We start from the raw sequence: 15,116 nt of genomic DNA on the forward strand, positions 1-15,116 counted from the left end.
CCTCTCTCTCTCTCTCTCCCTCTCTCTCTCTCTCTCCAAGGGACAATTGAAACATCTTTCGTACTACTGTCGACGAGTTCACGGTTCAATAATTTTGTAGTGCAGTGGAAGCGTATTGAAGCGCGTACGCTTCCCGAACAGTACAGTGTTATTGACGTGTAAGCGTCCCTAACACCAGCCTAACTAATACACACAGGAAACCCAAGTTCAATTCCCAAGGGGGAGAATTATTATTGAGCAACTCAGTCTTCCTGCTGGGACATTGTACCCTTCTCAACCCCAATTGGCCCAGACAGGCAGGATCAAAGCCTGCTTCCTAAATGATCTAAACTGTGTCAATGTGGGGGTAAAAAAAAAAAAGAATAAATAAAATGATTAACAGTGAGATAAGCCACCCAGGTCTCACCTGTCGTCACAGTTTCCTCCACAAAGCACCGTCAGGTTAGGAGAGGATTTGGCATAATCCAAATAGCCTTTGATTCTGGAAAAAGCCTGAAAAGAGGAAACTAGCTCCAGTTAGACCAAAACAAAATAGTTTGCAAGATAATACACTCTGACCAAAGTTAAACCACTTACAAATAAAGCAACAATAGCTAACTAATTGAAGGTGACTGAAAAAATCCATCAGTCACTCTCAGTTGAGAAAAGTGATGAACATGAACAAAGTAATTGCAAATACCTAAAAACTGGATGACAACAATAAACAGTATATTATATCAATACTCATATTTATACTGGCTATGGTGGCATCAGTTTGTGGGTAAGAATTAATTTCGAATTTTTCCCAGACAGAAGACCGAAAAACCTATTTTTTAGATTTTAGAACTGCCAATGGATGACAGGACCTCCAAATGTTTCATCCTTATTCAAGAGGACTAAGTGCTCACTCACATCTACCCTTGAATCAGTGGAAGTAGGAAACTTGAGAAAAAAAATCCCCACACTGTTGGGGATTGAACACCATACTTTTGAGCTACTGAGCCCCCTTGCAAACAGTAGCTTCTACCATTTTCTCTGTTCACCTTAATTGTCAATAACAACAGCTGAACAAACTACTTATTCTGTATTTTCACTTTTACGATAAATCAATGATAACAGTCGCAACCCAGATCAAGTCCAGAAATAGATTTAGTTTTAGTTCTGTGACTGTACAGATTGCTTTGAAATCCTCTTACATTATGTCTTAATATGATTCAAGTTTAAGGACCAAAAATTACAAAATAAGATGTTGCCACACGAGATGTAAATTCATGTTCTGTTTCGCTTGACACCTGTACACTGTTTGCTTTTAACGTTGTAATTTCGGTCAAGATGGTATGAGATTTGCCCATTCGATTTCTGTTAAGTCCAGACATGCCAGTGGTGGGATTTTGTGAAAGTAACTGAATATTTACAAAATTGCATTCATAAACAAAAGACAATATATACATTTAAAACGGTTGATCAGAAAACAAATGTTGAGAATATTAACTGCTCTTTAAACTTTCTTTCAGTAAAAACAAGGGTGGGGGGGGGGGGGGGGGGGGGGGACCAGAAAGCAGCAGATTTATTTGTCACAAAGCCCTCCATTTGCAAAGAGCTCTTTTGTCTCTATAGTCACCTTATCATCAATGACGGCCGTGACAAAGCTGTCCTGCTCCAACGGCGAGCCCATCTTGACCTGCTGCATGATCTCCAGCATTTTGGCCTTGACCTTTGGCCACAAAGACTGTGGGATATACATCCTAGAGCAGGCCGAGCACTTCTGGCCGTTGAACTCGAACGCTGAGCGGACTGTGGCGTTCGCAACAGACTCCCAGTCAGCAGAGGGATGAATAAAGTGCATGTTCTTACCCCCGCATTCTGGAGAGGACAAGCAAAACTACAAATTTAAGGATCAGAATGTCAGGCTCTTTAAGAGGTTTTTCATTCAGTTTAGGTTTCCATTAACACCTTACAAGGCACATACAGGGATTATTTTGAAGATAAAATCCTATATATTTCAGAGAAGAGAAATACATTGATAAAATTAATGGGGTCATTTGGTGCCACGAAAAAGCAAGACAGACAAGCAGAGAGAGAAACAACAAAGGGAAAGAAAAGAAACAGTCACCATCCACAACCACACACCATCACAAAGAACAACAGATCAGCAGATACAGAATTGAAAACTACGACAACCACAAAACAGAAACAGAAACACACTTGTAAAACAATCTGGCCATTTAGTGTCAGGAAAACAAGGATAGACAAGAAGAGAGAGAAACAACGGAGGAAAAGAAAAGACAAAGGACCTACCACTGTTGCCCTCCACTATCCACTACTAGACGGCATTATATAAAAGAACAACAGTTCAGCAGCTACTGACTTGAAAACTACTACAACAACAACATTCCAAAAATCTTGGTCCTTGGCCTGTTGTCGACCAGAACAAATCAGTAGAAGACACAAAGTTCTCATCAGGCTAATCAAACCAGCCATCAATATCACCAGTGACATTCCAGAAGCATGCAAGTTTGTTGTATTTTTAATTATGAAGAAATTAAAGAAATATAGAATGCCCAAATCTGAACCATGACTTAGGCACTCGTTATTTTTCTATCATTAACTAGGAAGAAAACCGCTGGACAGAATGAAACTGTATTGTTAGATGCCCTTTGATGTCTTTTTTTATCCGGCAACCCTCAGAATTTGATTTCATTGATTGTCAAATGAAATTTACTGTTCATTAAAAAAAAAAAAATTACTCAGTTCAGGACACATTGTTAACATGTTAACTCAATACAGATACATTTTTTTGAGCTGGAAAATGTTCTACTTGACTCCACTCACCACCAATTATACGTGGGTAGTTCTTGTAGATATCCAAATTTTCTGCAATTTGCTTCCATAATTTCTTGAAGGTCCTGAGAAAGAAATTTTAAGGATAATATTTTGATGTCTGAAATCAAGACATTGTGAATAGATGATATGATTTCAAATGTTAACCACTCAAAGACAAGAAATAAAACATAACATGAACATTTCATTGATATTATGCATCTGTTTATGTAGTAAATTTCTACAAAATTTTACTTCAGTTTTCAACTGTAATTCAGAACGACTAAATGTGTACTTTTACGGCACTCGCAACTGCATAAGGTCATATGAGCGCTAAGGGGCGGACGTCAACAGAGAAGTCCAAATGGGATATCAGGTTTACTCTGCTCACCACTCTTGTCTCAACAGCCCAAAGTCTGCTTCGACTATAAAGGCACTCCAGAAATAGCAGTTCACAAGAGAGTGACAAACATACAAAATTAGTAGAAGGAAATGACGATAGTAAGGATGAGGAAAGAAAAAGCAGCAGTTCACCCTATGTTGTTCTGGAACAGTATGAGCATGACATTGATAAATCAGCCCATTTACAATTCTACTGTGTAAAAGAACATGTTAATATCCCCCTTCTGGGGATGGTCTAAAGACACTTCAGTTAGTAGCACTGCCCTGGGGGGTATCACAGTCTTCAATTCCACGGTTGAAAAGTGAAACAAACTGAAAAATATTTCACAATTCTAGACAGAGTAGGGAACTGACACTTGACACAGGAGAAGCACAAAAGTTGTGATCGTTTAACTCATTTATGACTACAGCTATCCCCCCCTTCTCACAAGAATTCACAGGAATCAACTGTCGAAGCGTTAAAAATTTAACCACTACTTTTTTTAAAAGCTTCTGTACAGTAAAAAGGCCAAATCAAAACTTAAACAAGTGAAGTAAAGGTAGTGTCAGCCACATTCTTTTATCTACTTTGCACGCAGAGAAGTTAGTTTTTGAGAGTATCGTTTTATATAATACCTTTCCAAGCAGCTTGTCACTTTGTTCCAGTTACAGCCACAAAGTCCACCAACAATGGGTTGAAATATCCAACAAGCCAAACTCTGGCAGTATTTTAATTTCTGTGTGCACACACTAGCACAAGTACACTAACAGACGTTTCCCCAGGCACTCACCCTACGCTGCCAGTAAAGTTCAGGCCCACAAAGTCTGGGGAACTGAGCACAGTGTCACCAAAAACGGGGCCGTCGGCAGGAAGGAAGTTGATGACGCCAGGAGGAAGACCGGCCTCACGATAGATCTTGAAAGCTATGTAGTTGGACAGGACAGCCGTGTCTGAGGGTTTCCACAGCGCCACATTGCCCTGAGGGAAGGAAAAATACAGACATTTAAGACTTTACTTGTAGCCCAATTCTGAAGATGGTTTTGCCTCCCAATAATTTGTCATTTTTTTCAGGCTGCTCTGATTGTGACCCTTTTTTCGCCTGTTCCTTTCCCAAACAAGCTGTAGAGAGATGTTATCCACTGTATAACAACAGTGCAGTTTTTGCAGAACTTTGTGTAGGTACAGCACAGACAAAAATCCTTTGTAAGCAGCAAAGATGGATAGGCCACACTTTACGCACATCCGCAACGAGAACCACAGGTCAAGACTTAACCAGAAACCCACAAGGGAAAAGAAAAGGAGAAATTCCATTCCTAAATGGGGAATTTCATTTAATATGAAAATCTTGGTCTTTCTCCTGGGATTTTTTGTAACCCCATCATGACCAACCATGAAGAGACAAAAAGAAAAATAATTGTAATTTACTTTCATTGTCAACAGCCATTTTAAAAAAAAATAGTGAACTAGTTTTCACTTACCATCATAGCAGGCGCCATAGGAAGGTGACCCCCAATGGCCGTGAAGTTGAAGGGACAGACGGCAGCCCAGAACCCCTGAGAAACAAAGGAAACAAACATGTCAGCTACGATACAGTACACTAAGAAAGCTGCAAGAGGCTGGATCATTTGAGAAAAGATAGCAGTTAAGCTGTATTTACAGTCTTAACACACGAAACATACGGCAAACATTTTAGGCGAACCTTTCTTCAAATTTAGTTATTCAAGCTGAAAGAGGCTGGATCATTTGTAAAAACACCAAACATGTATTTAGAGCCTCAGCATAAGAAATATACATTGGACATTTTGGGTGACCATTTCTTCAACTTGAATTATCCAGTGTGAGTGTCCTTGGGTACCACATGGCAACCCTCATCATTAAAAAAAAATATAAAAAATGGAGCTTTGTACAGTGACAACCTGCAGTGACACAATGATTGTATTGATGTGATAATATAGCAGAGGAAGGCAGACAGGTACGTACATATGTTAGTACAGCATATCAAACAAAATTTCCCCATGGGAATCAATAAAGGATTGATTTTATATCATACGTCACCTCAAGTCCACGATACGACATCGAGTTCTTTGTGACTTCTGGGGACGTACTCAATGGTTGGTACTCTGTTGTGCGCTGAGGGGGGAAAAAAATTTTTTGATTAAAGTTTTGAAAGAGCTCTTAGACCACATCAGCCACTACACTCAGCAAATGGATCTCACCAGATTTTTTAAAATAACTTCAGAACAATTCATCTTAAATGAAGTTTAAGGTAGTATAACAGACACAATGATTGCCAAGTCAGGTCACTTCATCACCGTTTGTTTTAGTATGTGCTTTATAGCACTTGTTTAGTTTAGTTTAGTAAGAGTTTTACGACACTCGTAACATTTATGGCACTTGCAACACAATGAGGTCATATATGTGACAAAAATTAGATGTTACAAGAGAGAAACAAACACAAAAAAGAAGGAGGAGAGATGAGGATGATAAATGTTTGATAGGAGAGAAGGAGCAACCCACACCAGAGCACCTGCCAACTGGACGAACACAAGAAAGAAAGGAAAAATATTCCGACAAGAGCGAGAATCAAGAGTCCACTAAGAACATTCCAGAAAGAAGAGTTAAAAGAAAAAACTTTGCACACACAAGCATCCTTGGTGTAATGCCTAGGTTCTTCTCCATTGAAAGCAAAAGATGGGAGGTCGATACCCAAGTTGGGAAGACCTTCTCATCATTGAGTATTTCCATCAGCTTGCTGGGATGTTATATCCCATTCAGCCCTGATTGGTTCTGACTTGTAGGGTCAAAGCAGCCCATTCCTTCAATTATCTCAATTTTGTCGATGAGGCCATAAATGTACATTTACAATCCTTACAGTCATAGAACACAAGGAAAAAGGAAAAAAGAAAAAACATTCCAGAGAGGCTGATATTTTCTGAGCCTCCACAGGTCTAACCGTGGACTACTCAAAAAAGAAAGGTGAAGCTAAAAATAAATATCTTTATATAAAATTTGCATCAGCTTCAGCAACTCTGACAACTGACATTATGCACTTTTAAGCATCTCTCACCTGGGCAAACTGAACGTCAAACCGCAGAAAATCAATTAGCTCCGCTGTAGCGTCAATTTCTGCTTGCCACACATTTTTGGCCTGAAACATATGGACAAAATGAAGTGTGTTGAAATGTCATCCAACAGAAGCCTGTTATCTACAAAACTTTCTGGTTTCTTTACAGCACCTGCAACACAGTTATGTCATAAAGGTGCCAAAGATTACAGGTGTTTCTACAGAGCAACATACAAAGAAAAGAATAATAATAAAGATCATTTCTATAGCGCTCACTCCTGTGTAATCACAGCTCTAGGCCCTTCACATAAATGCATCATGTATGAACAATATTCAGGCACGCATGCACACGCAGTCACACACAAACACACACTCACTCACACACACACACAAACACTCACACACACATTACACGCACACATGTGCACACACATGCATGCCAAACACACGCGCGCGCACACACACATACTTGCTTATCATGTGTGCACGCTTACACATCGTTACGAAATGAGCACATACAAATACATAATAAAATAATAAACACAATGCAATTCGCAAAATACATAAATGGATACATAGTCATTTACATAACACTGCACCAAACATGAATCTACGGAAGGAGAGATAAGGATGACAGATGTTTGTTTGGAAAGAAGGTGCAAACAACATCAGAGCACCCAATCCCATAATTTCTGTTTCTTCTGGTAACTCCCCATTCCCCCCCTATATTACTCCTCAAATGAAAACCAACCTGTCTCAGCATAAAGTGGCTATGAGGTCAAAACAACTTGACATCCCCCATCCCACAACTGTCCCCATTTCTCTCAGTGTACTGTGAAATGATTAACAACACAATAAACAACAATGTCATTTACGCAGGTCTCAAATGCAAGAACATGATGGGGAACCATGACCGCCAATGTCTGCCTGACATGACACTAGATGAGGATGACTGTGTAGCAGTGTGCTCATAACATCAACCTGCTTTAAGTCCGATCATCTCTCTCCCTCCCTCCCTCCCTCCCTCCCTCTCACCCAGCCACCCCCCTCCCCTCCCAATAAAACCTACCTGTCCCAACATGGTGGTGGCTATAAGGTCCATGCGGTACTGCTTGGACATAAGGTCGGCTGCCCTCAGAAATACATCACACCTCTCCTGTAGGGGCCTCTTTTCCCAGTCTGCCCGCGCCTTGAGGCCCACATCAATGGCCTTCTTGATGATGTCCTAAAAGAAAAAAAAAAATAATGTAGCAGTTTTTACACCAACACTGAGATAATTTAGATCATTCAAATTCAACAGGCCAGCTTCACCCCTGTCAGTCAGGGCTAACCCGGGCTGAGAGGGATACATCGTCCGTGATACATGATAAAAAATCTCCGCACGTGGGTATCAAACTCCGGGATACAGCATGCCACAGCAAAATGTCTAACTACTACACAATATGATGATGTCCTGATAAGGGGGGGGGAGAGAGAGAGAGAGAGAGAGAGAGAGAGATAGAGAGAGGGAGAGAGGGGGGGGGGGGGGGGGAGCAAAAAGCAAACAAGGCTCAATATTTGTTTTATATTTTTTTGTCTGTATACCTAAAACGAAATACATCAACACAATGCAGGTCAATAAACGCTTGGAAAAAAGCAAGACTGAGTGACAGAAACAACAGAGAGCGAATAGGGGTTCTTCTCGTTTAGAGGTACCGTGTTTGCCTCTCAGTGAAAGGGTCCTGGCATCAAAATCTGCCAGCGCAAAGAAAAAATGTGTCCCCTTGTGCTCCTTTCCTGTTCTCTAGTCCTATTCTGTCATCTGCTTCCATCACCACTTTCTCCTCCCTCAACCCAAGCTTCTTTGAGATCCTCTTTCCGTTACACCTAACTCTTTCCACTCCTACTCCTGGCTGCTTCTTGCAGCTAACTTTCAGCCACATCCTTGATCTAGCCTTCTCAGAAAAAGGCAAAAAATGTCAGTGGTCTCGTGTGCAAGCTGCCAACATTAAAGATCCCTTGGCCGTCCTAAAATTGATAGGAGTAGGCTTCCAACACTACCCAGGCAAAATTCAAAATTGAAAACACTAGTTGGTAAAAAAACAAAAGAGTACCTTTAAAATCAGAATATGGTTGCCTGAAGGCAAGGGTCCTAAGAAGCTGATTAAAATGGCCGCGCATGAACAAAGAAGATGCAACGCAAGTTGAAAAACCAGCAGTCAACTACCCCTGAGATCTAGCAGGAGAATGCAAAGAGGAAGACAACACAGCGAGAGTAAAGAAGTAGGACCTACCAGTGGAACTCTATAACCAATATCATATTTTTTTATTAACAATTTTAGAAATGCTTTAATTGTTTGGGGGTTTTTTTGTTTCTATACTTTGACTGAGTAAAAGAGAAGCACATCAACTAGACAATTTTGCTGACTGCCACTGAGCAAAAAACAAGACAACCGACAACAAAATTCTTATAATATTTCGTTTTTTGAGTTTTACATCCCCACAAGCTGTCATTAGGTTGTTCTGAGGAGGGTTTTGCCATCCAACAGAACAGGAAAAGGCAAATGAGGGCAAGATGGCAAAAATGACATACAGAATATCTCAACAACAAGAAGTTGACAAGCATTTCTCTATCCAACAAGCTGTTGCACCTCCTCCTGGTGTGCGGATGGGCCCTACTTTTTTTTCTTCTATCTTTGCTGTTTCTGTCCTTCTATCCTATTAAAAACTACAACTGGCGTTTGGCTGGTCTTATGATTCCAACCCCCCCCCCCCCCAATCTATTGAAGGGATTTTTTTTTAAAAGTAGGAATTATTTACACCTCCATCAAAGCAATGTAGATCATTTAGGAGACATGCTTCCGACTCTGCCTGTCAGGGCCAATCCTGACTGAGACAGATAAAACATCCCAGCAGAAAGACTGAGATTGTAAAAATGTTCTCCCCGCTACGGAATTGAACTCTCCTGCATGTGACAGCTAAGTGCTTAACCACTACACCACAGACACCGGTCGACTGAGAAGGGAGATGGAAATATACAGAAGCAAGGCTTATCAACAATGCTTTTCTCTCCAGCCAATAAAAAAGGTTTCGATGGCGTCTTAAATTCCCTTCGAGACACAAACTGATAACATCAAAAGGTCAGCCTTGGTCCTATCTTTCATAAGACCTGAGCCTCGTTCAACAGGTCAAAAGGACAGACAGCTAAACAGAAAACATAGTAAATACTACAAATACTAACAATAATATAATGTTATTCTTATGTCAGAATAGTTGGGTGGAGTCACCAGTTTTCAATCCACCAATGGGAGAGTTTTGCCTCACATCAATGACAGAAGAAAGTATAATATATAACACTATAGCTCAATCATAGAAGCTGTGATGACATCACTTTTAGCTCTATCACAACGTACACATGAATCAATAAATAAGATATAACAAAAGCAAGACTGTCAAGAAAAGAAAAAGACATTTCCTATAGATATGTCTGTATGAGTGCACTTTTGTGTGGCAAGCTAATAGAGCAACAATAAAATATTATTACACATATTGCATAACTCAGTGTAACAACAACACACATTGCCTTAACACCATTACAGTTTGTGACAGACATTATTAATAACAGCAGTAAAAAAAATACAGCCTGAAATTAAAATGCACCTATTCTCATTATTCTCCATTATACGGAAACTACCAATGACAAGCTTAGCGTTCGTGACATGTTTTATGAGATAAGCAGCCAGACTTTTTAAAGTGATATAAAAAGTAAGCTCTTCATCCAGTGGACTACCATGGTCTTAAAATAATAATGAGGCGCATCAGCATGAGGAATACAACAGCTGGCTGGCTGACTACCCATCGCGACTGTGAAAAATACGCCAACGGTACGCCAAAGAAATTCTTCAATACAACAGCTGTTTTGCAGAATTCCTTTATTCCACTAAAACACAAAGACATGTATTCCCAGCCCTCATTTGTGACTTTTTGGTTAATTTAAAATTTCATTTTGAAATTTCAAAAAGCCAAGGCAGTAACAAACTTATATAGGTCACACTCAAATCAATTAAGGCATTTCATCCTCTCCCCAACCCCGATTCTCACTGAGTAAACTTTCTCTAAACCTCTTTCTAATACATCTAATCCTCATGAAAATGCTTACACGTAAGTCCGTTTTTTATTAGTATGATCCAAGATATTCAAAATGGTAAATATTTTCTTATGGCTTGCCATTCACATTTATGGCTTAACCTATTTACTGCTTTACACACTGCTGATATCTAACTCCATAGTGAGACGTCCCAGAAGAACAGTAAATCTTTTACTAAAACAGGCAGCGACCATTAAAAAAACAGGTAAATTTCTATTCAAATACATATTAGCATTTGAGCAGGCGACTTTCATCTGCATAAATTTTATCATCAGAATGGCTGACCATCATTGGAATGAATTACTTTCATATTTCTAAAAAGACGTTTGTTTGCAGAAAAAGATGTTGACAAGAAAACTGTCTTGTCTAAACTGAACACATTACTTTCCTTAACCTAAAAAAATTTTTTTTTTTTTAAACAATGACCAAAACAAAAACCCGAGCTCAGACTGATCTTGATTGATCAAGCTAGTGAGGTATACTTGTCATTAGTCACTGTATAAGTTTAACGCCCCTTTCAACATGTAAGGTTATGTAACAGATGGGACCTCTGAATTTAACATCCATCTCCAACTCCAATAGAACTGAGCCAGATATGTGAAGAGCCTTAAAAACTCGACACAAGGACAGAAGATCTTAACCCCTCCATTGAAGATTTGAACCAAAGCCATTCATTCTATAGTCCAGCATGATTTTAACTGAGCTAATGGTGCGCCTCAATTAAGTATACACGCATGTTGAAAACATAACTCTACCTAGAAAGTGGCCACAAGGAAAATTTCCATCAACTAAAAAAGCAATGTAGATTCCTTTCAATCAGAGGTCTTAAATTCATGCCTGAGGGTCAAATAAGGCCCACAAAACAACATTGTGCAGCTCCTACATGATATCAAATTTCTGTATTGTTGTGGCTTGCTCATTTCTCTCACACACACACACTTTTTGACTCACCTGTTGCCTGGATTTTTTAATTTTTTAAAGTATCATTTCTCCACCATGCACTTTAAGTCAAAATACAGTTCCAAACTAACTTGCCTCTTCAAACCATACTGAGGGTCTCACTTGCTTCCTCCCTCAAGCCAAATGTAAGAGGAGGCGCTGCCAGGTTTGTGGCAGCAGAGAGTAGACTTTACCTCCAGTGCAATCATCATATTACAATTTGTATTGTTGAATGGCCTCAAAAAGACAAAAATAGAAGTAAAGTAGCTCCATGAACCTTCCGTTCAGCTGTCGTAATTTATCAAAACAGTCAAATAAAGAAGCTAGTTCAGGAACTTACCGAAGTAGCATAGTAGTATGTGGCCACAGTTCGTTGGTGGTCAAATGGCTGAAAAGAACGAAGGAAAATGGAAATAAATTTAGACATACATAGAGGACATTTGAAATAGAAAAAAGCATATAGGTGTCACGACGCGATGGAATCAAGCGCTCGTCAATTTTTGGACATGTGGAGTTATTGGTATCATTTTAAAGCTTGTTTATTTGTCTTGCTTTCCGTGAAAGAGATACTCATCTATCAGGAATAGAAGAGTTGAGATACTTGCGATTGAAAGAAGTGGGGGTTACCTGGTTTCAAAGGTAAAATTAGCACCCATAGGCCACATTCCCCGAAACTATCACATTTCACTAAGACGCAAACGAATAGAAGGGGCTGTCTTCAAACAGGACCTAGCAAACACTTACTTAAAAAGAAAAAAAAGGGACCTATTGCATACAACTCAATGGATCCTGCCAGGATTTCACTGTAACATGAAAACACACAGAAAGCTGAGCCTCAAACCCCAAAACTCACAATCTCATGACATTGAGTTCAGTAACCTAACCACTTTACTACTGACGCCACAATAGCCAGACACTGGTCCACTTACAGCTACTTGCTTGCGCACTTCCTGCGTCCTGATCTCCTCATCTCCAATGACAATGGGTACGTCAGTGACTCCCTCGTACTTCTTCAGCGCCTCCGCTAGATCCTTGCGCTCCTGGCTGCCAGGGGCAAAATCCAGCATGGGCTCATTGACAGCGGTGTAGGACGCCATGGTTCTCACAGCTCCGCCCAGAAATCTGACAAAGGCACAAGACATTTATTTGTTAGTAACATTTCACAGCCCTAGCTAAACAATTTACATCAGTTAGGTGGATGCTTATTAATTAATGTCTGACACCCATAACAACAACATTTAGACCAGTTAGGGGGTGGGTCACTTTCAGTCTGCCAGCCAGGGCCTACCCAAGTTGTGTTCTTGACAATCTGAGGACTCACATATTTGTTGATGCTTATTAAATGTTTAACAGCCTAATCAACACCATTTAGATCATTTAGCAGCTGGGCTGCTTCCAGTCTGCTAGTTGGCGTCAATCGAGGTCTGCATTCAAGCCCATCAAATTCCAAGCGATTTTTTTTATCTGTACACTGTACAGCCATGACCAAACTCAGAAGAAAAGCACATACAGAAGAAACGGAAGAAAAGCAAACAGGGGAGGGTGCAAACAGAAACAGCAGATGTGAGCAGTTCATCAGCTGTAGAAAGTATACATACCATCTGTTTGCTGATAAATTGCTGACACATACAGCCTTACACAGTGCCGCCACCTAAATGAAGCTGGCTGTAATTTCCATGAGTCAGCACAATAAGGGCTACACTTCACCAGAAACAAAGGATTTCAGTAACAGTTACAATAAGAAGTAAGAATGAAACGCATAGAGCATCCATAAGCCAACTGCTGACAGTAAACAGAATGCCAAAAACATCTGAGAAAAGCAATCACTTTTTCCCCTCAGTGAAGATTGTTTGAACTATTAGCTCTCTTAGTGACCATGAGCCAGGATCCAACATGACAACACATCCTGAAATGTAACACTTGATGTGCAGCATGACAGCAGCAGGAAAACAAAGCAACATCGGAGACAGTTCTAAAATAAAACACATAAATTACTACAACCAACATGACAGAGCTTAACCATATTATAGCCCACTACATTTGCATGGTGAAAAAAATTCCAGTCTCATTATCATAACAGTGCTACAAAGTGAACGATAACAATAACAATTAACTGTACAAACATACAGACTACTAACTTTCTCTTAAAATATCAATAAATTTATTCATCTATTCAACTATATACATTAATTTTATTGTCTGTCTACAACAAAGATTTATTTTTTATTTGCTGCTAAAAGAGAATACTAATTCTATGTAGATTCTATACCTGCATGTGTTTTTACGGTCCTGTACAGCCAAGGAAAATTTCCCTCTGAGATAATAAAGTACTATCTTATCTTATCTTATCTTAATAGCTGAGGAAAGCAAACAATGCCCCTCTTCTTTCATTCCCATCAGCGTACTGAAGAAGCAGGCACTGTTTATTAAATAAGTCCTGGAAGCATTTCATTTAATTTCTGTGACACTCCATGAACATTTCAGTAGAAAAATTCTCGAAATCCAAATTTTTTTTGGTAATATTTGTTGGAATTAAATATAAACATAGATATCTAGTAACAATTTCTGAAACAACAGACAAGAAGCAGTTTTGTTGATGTTTTTTTAATAGAGGCCATCATTGTTATATGTCGTCTATCACATACTTTTTTTTTCAATATATAACCTCAATTTCTGAATTTCTTTTATGACCATGAATAAAATAAAACGCCCAGAAAATTTACATTTTGGAAAACTATTTGCTGCTTAGATTAAAACTTTAGAGACGAAAAACAAAAATAATCAATTGTTGACAAATGAACTCATGTTGTGGATTTATTACACAGTACAGGTAAAACTTGCAACTATCCTGTTGATAAAGTCTGTAGGGTTAACTCCCATTTCAACACTGGTTAGGTTGTTCAAAACGCGGGGACTCCGAATTTAACGTCCATCTCCGACAGGGCCAATCCAAATGAGTGGAGAGCCTTGAAAAAATAGCTCCACAAAATTACCTATCTAGAGTTCAAGAAAGCCCAGTCAGGGATTTGAACAAGGGACATTCGCTCCACAATCCAGCATGATACCAATTGAGCTAACAGGGCACCCTTCTGCTATATTATATCGATTAAAACTTCAATAACTATCAAAGACATGTAGACGAGGGTGGTCGGAGGGTGCTTTGGTCTGGATTGCTTCTTCTTTCCTATCAAACATCTATCGTCCTTATCTCTCTCCTCTTTCTTTTTTTGTGTTTGTTAAATCTCTTGTTCCAGTTCTAATCTTCGGCACTTGTATGACTTATTGTGTTGCAAGTGCCGTAAAACGCTTACTATAATAAGCCAGGTAAAAAAAACGTTTCGACTTCATTACAAAGATAAACCTTCAACAATCCTTGAGAGAGAAATAAATGTTTTGGCTGTATTACATAGATTAAAGCTCCCACAATCCTGAACAGGTAAATAAATGTTTTTGCTATCATATATAGACGAAAGTTTTAACAGTCCTGGACGATACGGTAAACAAATAAGTAATGTTTCAGTTTTATTACACAGATTTAAGCTTCAACAATCCAGGCCAGAGAAATTAATGTTTTGGCGGCTGATCACGACAGTAGCACATGCCTGGTCACGTCCCGTCCTGCGGCTCTCGGCGAGGCTGGAGGGTTGAGTCAGAACGGGACACGCATGGGCTTATGGCTTTTACTGTGTTGACGCTGTGGGACTCTTCATTATGGACAGGTGAGCGTGCAAGACTGCCGGGAGGAGGGGTGTATGATTGTGTGTCTCCGTGTTAGTGTGTGCGAGAGGGGGGAGGGAGGGGGGGGA

General features: G+C 39.6%; 1 protein-coding gene across 1 annotated transcript in view; it reads right to left on the minus strand.

Annotated features, from left to right (window-relative positions):
- Positions 1 to 15,116, minus strand: part of LOC101847981 (delta-1-pyrroline-5-carboxylate dehydrogenase, mitochondrial) — a 39,772-nt gene that overhangs the window by 10,739 nt on the left and 13,917 nt on the right. Inside the window, exons 2-11 of the mRNA XM_005104370.2 lie at positions 12,240 to 12,432; positions 11,651 to 11,698; positions 7,315 to 7,470; positions 6,249 to 6,329; positions 5,237 to 5,311; positions 4,660 to 4,734; positions 3,972 to 4,159; positions 2,812 to 2,885; positions 1,601 to 1,842; positions 407 to 492 (exon numbers count right to left, since the gene is read on the minus strand). Of these exons, the coding sequence (XP_005104427.1) occupies positions 407 to 492; positions 1,601 to 1,842; positions 2,812 to 2,885; positions 3,972 to 4,159; positions 4,660 to 4,734; positions 5,237 to 5,311; positions 6,249 to 6,329; positions 7,315 to 7,470; positions 11,651 to 11,698; positions 12,240 to 12,432 (1,218 nt within the window). The remainder of the gene's footprint in view (positions 1 to 406; positions 493 to 1,600; positions 1,843 to 2,811; positions 2,886 to 3,971; positions 4,160 to 4,659; positions 4,735 to 5,236; positions 5,312 to 6,248; positions 6,330 to 7,314; positions 7,471 to 11,650; positions 11,699 to 12,239; positions 12,433 to 15,116) is intronic.

Source organism: Aplysia californica, unplaced genomic scaffold (genome assembly GCF_000002075.1).
Source record: "Aplysia californica isolate F4 #8 unplaced genomic scaffold, AplCal3.0 scaffold00417, whole genome shotgun sequence".
Classification (NCBI taxonomy): Eukaryota; Metazoa; Mollusca; class Gastropoda; order Aplysiida; family Aplysiidae; genus Aplysia; species Aplysia californica.